Source organism: Mirounga angustirostris, unplaced genomic scaffold (genome assembly GCF_029215605.1).
Source record: "Mirounga angustirostris isolate CCGP_5_RB_7025 unplaced genomic scaffold, mMirAng1.0.hap1 SCAF_1, whole genome shotgun sequence".
Lineage (NCBI taxonomy): Eukaryota > Metazoa > Chordata > Mammalia > Carnivora > Phocidae > Mirounga > Mirounga angustirostris.
This window is the reverse complement of record NW_026991709.1, coordinates 208,147,015-208,156,394: the sequence shown is the minus strand read 5'-3', so window position 1 is coordinate 208,156,394 and position 9,380 is coordinate 208,147,015. Positions and strand designations below refer to the sequence as shown.

The window sequence follows — 9,380 nt, the reverse complement described above, 5'->3', positions numbered from 1 at the left end:
CTCACTCTCCTGCATGAGCTTTTATTTTTATTTTATTTTATTTATTTATTTGACAGAGAGAGGGAGAGAGCACAAGCAGGAGGAACAGTAGAGGCAGAGGGAGAAGCAGGCTCTCTGTCAAGCAGGGAGCCCGATGCGGGGCTCGATCCCAGGATCCTGAGATCATGACCTGAGCTGAAGGCAGACGCTTAACCACCTGAGCCACCCAGGCGCCCCTCCTGCATGAGCTTTTAGTTTCCCCTCCAGACAGGGCCTTGGGGTAAGGCGACAGGCCTGTGTGTCTACTGTGCCCAGGGCTGATCCCTAGAAGGGGATTGCTGTGTTGGAGTGGGAGCAGATTGAGAATCATCTTGCCAGGTCTGCCAGGAAAGACTGTGCCAGGGTCCTCCTTGAGGTGCCAAGGAAGGTCTCCCTTTCTGCCATCACCCTTATCAACCAGTCTTGTGGAATAGGGCCCTATGTGTGCCAGGCACTGGGCTTCTAATCCTGCTGACAGCCCGACGGGGTGGGCACGGTTACTATCCCCATCTTATAGATGGAGAAACCAAGATCTGGGCAAGTGAAGGCCTGAGGCTGTGGCTGAGCTGTCCCCATGCAGCCTCTGTGCTCTCCACTGTCATGATCTGCTGGCCAGTTTGTCCCTACAGGGAGCTGTGACTGGCTGTCCTGTCTTCAGAGTTCATCTTTGTTTCCAGTGTGGTGACCAGGATGGTGCTGGCAGATGGGGACAGGGAATGAAGCCAGTTGGGTTGGTGCCTCACTGGTTGTTGTTGGGGGGGAGGGGTTGCTGTTCGCTTAGGTGGCTTTGGTCTAGGTGACCAAACCTCTCTAGTTTGTTTCCCCAGCTGAGAAGTGGGGTTGGTGAGAGCCCCTGTGGAGGTGGAGTGAAGACTCTGCACAGAGCTCAGCTCAGTGCTGCGTTGTGTGGACCCAGGAGATGCCAGCCCCTCTCGCAGTGCCCTCCTCAGCACCTGTCGAGTGCCGGGCACGGTGCTGGGTATGGGGGAACAGACCGTGAACAAAGCAGACAGTTTAGAATGGGGACCAGTATGCGGGAAGGAAGCATGGAGATGGGACAGAGCCCCGCCTGGGGAAGCACTCAGGGGACCTCTCCCGGCAGGTGCCATCCAGCCTGATGTCACATGTTAGCGGGGCCTGGAGGCGGGAGCCAGGGGAGCCAACAGAGAATGGCAGGGAGATGGTGGGGCACTGGCATTGGGCCTTGTGGGCTGCGGGGGAGGACGCTGGTTTTGTCCCAAGTTTGCTGGAAGCCACAGGTGGGTTTTAAGCATGTGGGCAGCACGATCGGACTTGTGGTTTGCAAAGCTATCCCTGGCTGCCAGGCTGGGAACACATGGGGCAGGGCAAGAGTGGGGCATGGAGGGTTGGGGAGCATGGCTGTGACCCAGGGGACTCAGCCTAAGGGGGTTGGGACCCAACGGGGAACGGGGGGATATTTTCGGCTATGTTTAAGGTAGGATTTGCTGAGAGATCGGCTGTCGGGGGTGGGGAAGGCATGGCCCAAGAAAGGGCGGTAAGGTCATCCTGTCTTGTGTGACACTGTCTGGACAGTTCCTTGCCCCATCATCTGGGAGGGGGCCTGGGGAGGACACACACCCATTCTCCTACTTGAAGAAGGAGCCTGCAAGGAGGATGGTTCTGGAATGCTGGGAGTGTGATGGGGCACTGCTTGGCTTTCTTTCCTGCCTATTTATCAACATCCTTCCTCTGGGCTCAGTTGGGCCCCTCTAGCGGTGACATGCACAGAACTAGGGATCCATATGTGGCCAACCAGGCTGTAGAGATGCAGTGGGGACTCATTGACGCCCTGGCACCTGCACTGTCTTCTCCTGTCCCCACCACACCCCATTTTATAGATGAGGAGACTGGGCCCAGGATGTGAGTGACCTTGCTGCCAAGGTCACACAGCTGGCATGCAGCCGGGGTGGCCTCGTGACATAGGCTGTCTGCTGCAGGGTAGAGCAGTGAGGATGCTCAGGTGACCCCCAGGAGGGCAGACTCAAGAGCTTGGGTCCCCAGCTGCCATTGGTTTTTCTGTCAACTAGGAAAATGCTGCTTGGCTGACTGGTTGCTTTGGCGCTTAAAAATTTATATATATGTATGCACACACATAATATATTTAAAGATTTTATGTATTTATTTGAGAGAGAGAGATTGCATAAGCAGGGGGAGCAGCAGAGGGAGCAGGAGAAGCAGGCTCCCCGCCGAGCAGGGAGCCCAGCACGGGGCTCAATCCCAGGACCCTGGGACCATGACCTAAACTGAAGGCAGACGCTTAACTGACTGAGCCACCAAAATTAATATTTACGCGTTATAAAAGTTATAAAAAAGTTATGGAAGACCGAAATTCAAGTCATGTTGGGAACTGTTAAAACAAAGTTTTTCCATTTGCATTCCGTACTTGACTTCCATCAAGGGCTCAGGTGTCCCCTCCAAGTTTGTTGTCCCCACACAGGCAGGAAATGTGCACAGGCATTAAAAAAAAAAAAGGTTTGGAGAATGCAGTCTGTTCTGTGCATCACACTTTGCTTTCAGCACTGCGGCCTGGATTGCCTCCTGGGCCAGTTCCAAGATTGATTAGCCAATTCCAGGCTGGTGGACATCTAGGTGGTTAACAGATTTCACTCTGGAAAGCGCTGCTGCAGGGAGAGGCCATCCTTGCAGACCCACTGAGGAGAATGAAAACGGTGACGTGGGGCAGGGGAGTCAGTAGGGGACAGTTAAGCCTCTCAAAAGAGTTGACATCTGGATTGAGTCCTGAGTGACCAGAGGAAGCCAGGATTGTGGAAAGGCTCAGAGGAGATGGTCATTCCAGGCAGACGATCAGCACGTGCAAAGGCCCTGCAGCAGAAGTAGGTTTGGCCTGTTTGCTGTACCTTGACCAGCAGTGTGCTTGAGGGAGTGAGTGAGGGTAGGGGTGAGGGTAGGGAGGTGACAGGGCAATTGGACGCCATCAGGAGCCCTTTGGAGCAGAGGAGGGTCATGGTCTGATTCACATCATGTCCAGTTTTCCATTGACTATATAGGGCAAATGGTCTCTTTTGGGCACCATGGTAAGAACTTTGCAAATCCTTCCAACTACCATCTGAGGCAGGTGACATTATCCCCCACTTAACAAATGGGGAAACTGAGGCACAGAAAGGTGACTAGACCTGCACAGATAGTCCAGAAAAGAATTGGCAGTGCCCAGATTCCAGCTCAGGTCTGAGAGGCCCAAGAGCCACAGCTACTCGTCTCCATGGGCCACTTCCTGCTTCTGCTCCTGGCCTGGCCTCCAGATGAGACCTTGGAGCAGGTGACCCTAGGGCTGAGAGCCAAGGGCGGGGCCGGCTCTGGACCCTGCAGGACTGTTGTGCAGGAAGGAGCCTGCTGGGGATTTGTGAAGGGGTGGCACCTGGAGTGGATTGTGAAAGTCAACAAGTCCACCCACCCTCATCTGAGCCTCAGTCTCATTGGACAATGGCAGGTTTGGTCCTTCATCCCACAAACATTGGTCACCTGCCTCATGCCTGGCTGGCTATTGAGAGCTGAGGAGAAACTGGAGAACATGCCAGGCAGAGGACCCTGCTCCCATGAGGCTGCCGCTCTAATGGGTGGGTGGGTGGGAGGGAAGGGACAGACCATAGCCATATGAACAAATCAGTAAACTGGAAGATGCCAGTTGTGAGAAGAATTGAGAAGCTGGATGGCATATAACAGAGCAGGACCTGCTTCATATTCGGGGGGTGCCGGGCAGTGGGTACAGGAGAGGAGTTGCTAGTTGGCCCTGTGGGTATTGCAGGGAGAGATTTGTAGGCTGAGGGAGTAGCCAGTGCAAAGGCCCTGAGGCAGGACCCTACCTGTTTTGGGGGAACATGGCAGAGAACAGTATAGCAGGAGCTGAGTGAGTAAGGGGGAGGGCCGGGAGTGACTGGGCAGGTTGTGCAGGGCCTTGTGGGCCTCAGCGAGGACTTGGGGTTTTACCCCGAGGGAGGTGGGAGCCTTGGGAAGCCTCTGAGCAGAGGGGGGACATGCTCTGATGTGGCATCCACAGGCACCCTATGGCTGGCCACTCTGGGGGTGAGGGTGGGAAGCCCTAGAGGCAGCAGCTGCACTGGCCCAGGCAAGCAGGGATGGCCTGCGTGATGGCCTTGGATGTGCAGAGAAGTGGGCCAGTTCATGCTCCATCTGCAGGTGGGGCCCGCAGGACTTGCTGCAGGGTGGGGTGGGCAGTGAAGGGTGGGAGGAGCCCTGTGTCTGCAGTCCGAGTCAGCCTGCCTGCCCCTTGTGGTGACCCCAAGGACACAGTGGCACCTGCCTGGGGCCACTGAGTGTGGGCTGGGCTCTGGGTGACCAATGGTTACTGTTGGATGGCGTCCAGATCGGTGGTAATGAGGCAGGGACTGGGTGGGGAGCGGTGGGGCACGTGGACTGGATGGTGAGGCTCCAGAGGCCAAGCGATGATCTGTGCCTCTGTTCTAGCAAAACCACAAAGGAGGCCCTGGGGTGTGTGGGGGTGATTGGGGGTCTGCCTCATTGATATCCCACCTGTGTTCCCATCACAGCTCTACTCCTTCCTCACTGAGTTGCCTGGGCACGTCCTGAAACTCTGAGCCTCAGTCTGCCTATCTGGGAAATGGGGGTATTGGCCCGGGTGTCATTCTTTTGGTGTTGCTAGAGGGTTTGCTGAGATGTTGCCGAAGACTGGGTTAGAGCTGGGCTAGGGGGGCAGCCAGTGCTCCTTATCTGGGCTCTTGACAGCCTGAGAGAGTGAGCTGGGTACAAACAGGTCCCTGGGGCATGGGCCGCCTGCTGAGGGCTCTTCCCGCGGCTGGTGTTGTGCTGAGGTCTCCTGGTCACACTGAGGCTTTGAGTGACGCCCCCCTCCATGAGGATATGGTGATGAGGAAGGGATCCCAGCCTAGGGCACTTGCTGGGCCTCCTGCCATCATGCTGCCCAGGTGACGGGTGACCTGGGCACTTACCAGCTCTGACTCATCCTCTGCTGGCTTATCTATTTTCTTCCCTCCCCTGGGAAGGCCTCCACCTGTCCACTTGTCAGCCTGGGTTTTAAGCCTCCATTGTTCCCTCAGGTAGACATCCCCACCCATGTGGGGGGCTGGAAGCCAAGGGGTCCTGGTGGGATCTTAGGCTCTGTTCAGACAACAGTAAGCAAACAGCTAGGGCTTCTGATCTGCCCCCCCTGTTGTGCCTTACCCTCCCTGTTCCCTACCACCTTTCCCCTGGGAGCCCTCATTACTTTCTAGGGAGAGGTGGCCCATTTTAGGGCTTGGAAACTGAGGCTCCAAGAGGGTGAAGTGACTTGTGCAGGTCAGGCGGCCAGCGGGATCTTCTCTGAAGGATGAGTGGCATCCCCTCATCTGGTGGACGGCCATGCCAGGGCCCAGAGAAGGTGGATACCTGCCCAGGACCACACAGCTCATGGGGGGAAGGGCTGGGCTTTGAACCCAGGCTCTCTGGCTCGAGTCTGTATTCCTCCTCGCCACTCACCAAACATTTAATGAGCACCTGCTGTATGCCAGGCACTATTCTAGGTGCTGGAGATCCAGTAGTGACCAGGCCAGGTAATGTCATATGCTGTCACAGGACTGGACTTACGTTGAAGGCCATGTTGTGGGAGTGAGAAGGGGTGTGCATTTGGGAGGGAGGGGTGCATGCCATGGCATCTGCCCACGCATAGGTGGGCAGTGCCTGTGGGGAGGAGTTTCCTGGCAGAGGGAACAGATCCTGCAGAGGGTGGAAGCCAGAACTGCGGAAATCCCAGAGGTGGAGGATGCAGGGGTGGGGTGGGGGTGGGGGGATGGACAGGTAGAGGATCCTGTCAAATGTGGGATGGATCGTGTGAGTTCTTCAGGAGGGAAGCTTGGATCCCTGGCCTTTGCTTTAGAAAGATAACCGTAGGTAACCTGGGAGGAGGATCCTGGGACCAGGCCTGGGTCTGGTGCAGAAATGATCATGGCTAACACTTATTGAACCCTGACTCTGTGCCAGGGAACGAAATAGACCTGAGACCCTGTCCTGGGGAGCTGCGTGGCAGGGAGGGGTGGGTAAGCAGATGAGTGGCTTGGAGTGTTAGTGATGAGGGAAAAAATGAAGGTGGGAGGGATGTGGGGTGGGGGGTGGAGCTGTGAGCGAGGGTGGGAAGTCTCCCTAGGGAGGTGTCATTTGAGCCAGAGCTGTGGCGGGGGGGGTGAGTCATGGGAGTGCCTGTTTGCCTTCGCACTTGGCACCCGATCTGGATGGGCATCAACCTGGGTGGGCATCAGGTCACGATCCTGGAGTCCCTGGATCGAGTCCCGCATCGGGCTCCCTGCTTGGCGAGGAGCCTGCTTCTCCCTCTGACCCTCCCCCCTCTCATGTACTCTCTCTCATTCTCGCTCTCTCAAATAAATAAATAAATCTTAAAAAAAAAAAAAAAGAAAAGAAAACCCTCTGAGTGGACCTGGGGGCACAGCCAGACAGGCCCCTCCTCACCGAGCCTCTTGGAAATTTCTGGGGAGTTGCTTTTGCGGGGGGACTGTCCAGGCTGCAGGTAGGTGTTGCTGCTCTTTCCACTTAGCAGTCTGAGAACTTCTGGAAAACACAATTGGAGGAATACCAGGGCTCCTGGTGCTCCCGGCCTGGGGTGCGAGGCCGCGTGCACCTGCCCAGCCTCGTCCTTCAGCCTTCTCCCACTCAGGCCGTACCTCCTTTGCCCAGGCTGCACCCAGTCATCCCTCCCACTCCCCATCAAGTTCCAGCCCCAGAAAGCCACCTTCCCTGCATGTGCCCAGAGCTCTCAGGGTTCTCTTGGGCAGTGTGCTGGTCCTGGTCCTCTTCGTGTTTTGCTGAGGCTCTCATTGTTGTCTGTGGTGTTACCATTGTGCTCATGGTGCCTGGCCCCCCAGCCACGCCCAGAACAGTCACAGGACAGCATGTGCCAATACCAGTGGCCGAAGGCTTGGCCCGGGCTGGGGAGATGCCAGTGGCTTTTGAGTCAGATGTGTGGGCCCAGAGGCCGGGTGACCTGGGGTCAGAGGCCAGACCCCATGAATTTCAGTCCACATTCCCACCACTCCCTGATGCCTAGTGACCTTGTTTGTTTTTTAATTTTTTAAATTTAATTTTTAAAATGTTTTTAAAGATTTTATTTATTTATTTGACAGAGAGAGACACAGCGAGAGAGGGAACACAAGCAGTGGGAGTGGGAGAGGGAGAAGCAGGCTTCCCTCTGAGCAGGGAGCCCAAGGCGGGGCTCGATCCCAGGACCCCGGGATCACGACCCGAGCCGAAGGCAGACGCTTAACGACTGAGCCACTCAGGCACCCCTGTTTTTTTTTTTTTTTAAATAAATGCATACACTTAGGAAACCACCAGACAGATCAAGATAGAGAATGTTGTCATTCCAGAAAGTTCCTCATGCCCCTTCTAATCAGTTCTCCAAAGGGAACCAACTGCTCTGATTTCTATCTGCAGAGACTAGTTCTGCCTGTTCAGGTCTGCCCTCTGACTCAGCAGGAGAAACGGGGGCATGTGTCTACCAGACACATGTGTGCAGATGTTCATAGCAGCTGCATTTGTAATGACCCCGAACTGGAAAGACCCCAGGTGTCCCACCAATGAGAGAACCGATGAGCAAACTGTGGCCCATCCATGCCAGCGAACACGGGTCAGTGGTGAAAAGGAACCTCTGTCAGTCACACACACAGCATGGGGTGGGGGGCACATAGACCGGTGGGAGGGATGCATTCCCATGCTTCTGTATTGTTCGGTCATGGACCCGTTCGGTTGCGTTGAAGAGGCGGAGTGGGAGATTCTGGCGAAGGACGTACACACTGTCACCGCTCCTGTCGCTGATTGTGTGTTGGAGAGCTGGCGCTGATGGTTTCCAGGATGCCATGCCTCTGATGTGCGAGGGGCCTCCTGTCCCTGCTTCTCAGGTCTTTGCCTCTGAGCCAGGGGGCCTGGGGCTCTGGGATGGCCAGGGTCAAGGCCGTATGTGGTGCTTGAGAGGTTAGCAGCCAGCAGCAGGCCTGCCCTGTCCCTGGGAGAGTCTGGCATCTGCCGTGAAGTGGCTTTGCTCTCTGGCAAGGGCCATGGTGAGAACTGACATTAGGGCCTGGTGAGCTGGGGGCCTCCTTGCTGTCTCCCCGCCCTGCCCGTTCTGTACCCCTGCATGTAGCTCACTTGTTTCCCCTTCTCAGAGGGGCCTTCTCTAACCATCCCAGCTGGGATGCCCTGTACCAGTTGTCCTGTGTCCTGCACAAATTGCAGATGATCTAAACATTTATCTAGGTGCAAACCTTGTTTGAAATTCTCTGAACCTAGAACCTTTCTCCATTTTACATGAGACAAGACAAGAATTCTTTGCATGGCTTTAATGATCTCTGAAAATGCCCCTTCTACTTCGGTGCCCTGGATCCCTGGTCTTTGGCTTTCCTTTCTCACTGGTCCAGAGTGCCTTCTGGTCATCCTACTTTGCATGAATCCACATGTGTTAGTGTAAACAGGTGCAAGTGGTGCCTGAGTATTTCCGTAGTGAAATACACAGGATATATTTTTTTTATTTAATGGCTTTATTGAGGGATGTTTATGTATTAGGAAATCTACCCATTTCAAATGCAGTGATATTTTTAGTAAATTTACAGTAAATAGTAGTAAGTTGACCACTATAGTCCAGTTTTAGAATGTGTCCAGCACCCCAGAAATCTCCCTCCTCGTTTCCCACCCCTGGGTAAGCACTGATCCACTTCCTGCTTATATCGATTTGTCTTTTGGGGACATGAAACACATCACATTTTATTTCATCTTTTTATCATACATATGGCATTATATTAATTTATAACATGTATGTAGGAAATGCACTGATCTCTTTGAGGTGTGAGGAGATTGTTCAGATATCTGTCCGTGAAAGGGCTCTTTGGGCAGGCTGGGGCTGGAGCACAGCCAGCCAGAGGGAAACGGTACCATTCAACGGCAACCTTCATTCCAGTCCCTCCTCTGCCCCTTGTGGCCTCAGGACCCTCCAAGGTCAGAGCGTTCCCCAGTGCCTGGCTGGGACTGGTGTCTTTGCTGATGTTGCCCCAGTTGCAAGACGGGATTGCTCCACATGTGTGGTCACACTTCCTGCCCCGCAGGCCAGCCGCGTGAGTAACTTCTGTCCTTTTCCCCTCCCACAGGGACTTCCTTCCCCGAGGTTCAGGAATCGTGACCCGGCGGCCTCTCATTCTGCAGCTCATCTTCTCAAAAACAGGTACAGTGGGACAGCTCGCTGCTGTAGCAGGAAATGAGCGTGGACGCAGCGCCTGGCAGGAGTGAGGGGGCCGATGGCGGTGTCCGGGGTCTTGGGCTGTCATTTGGGCTTGAATTCATGGTCTCCA

General features: G+C 55.0%; 1 protein-coding gene across 14 annotated transcripts in view; it reads left to right on the top strand.

Annotated features, from left to right (window-relative positions):
• The window catches only part of DNM2 (dynamin 2), an 85,897-nt gene that overhangs the window by 22,807 nt on the left and 53,710 nt on the right, over positions 1–9,380 (top strand). For all 14 annotated transcript variants that reach the window (XM_064571070.1, XM_064571039.1, XM_064571062.1 and 11 more), the window contains exon 2: positions 9,180–9,253. In XM_064571070.1, coding sequence (XP_064427140.1) covers positions 9,180–9,253 — 74 coding nt within the window. The remainder of the gene's footprint in view (positions 1–9,179; positions 9,254–9,380) is intronic.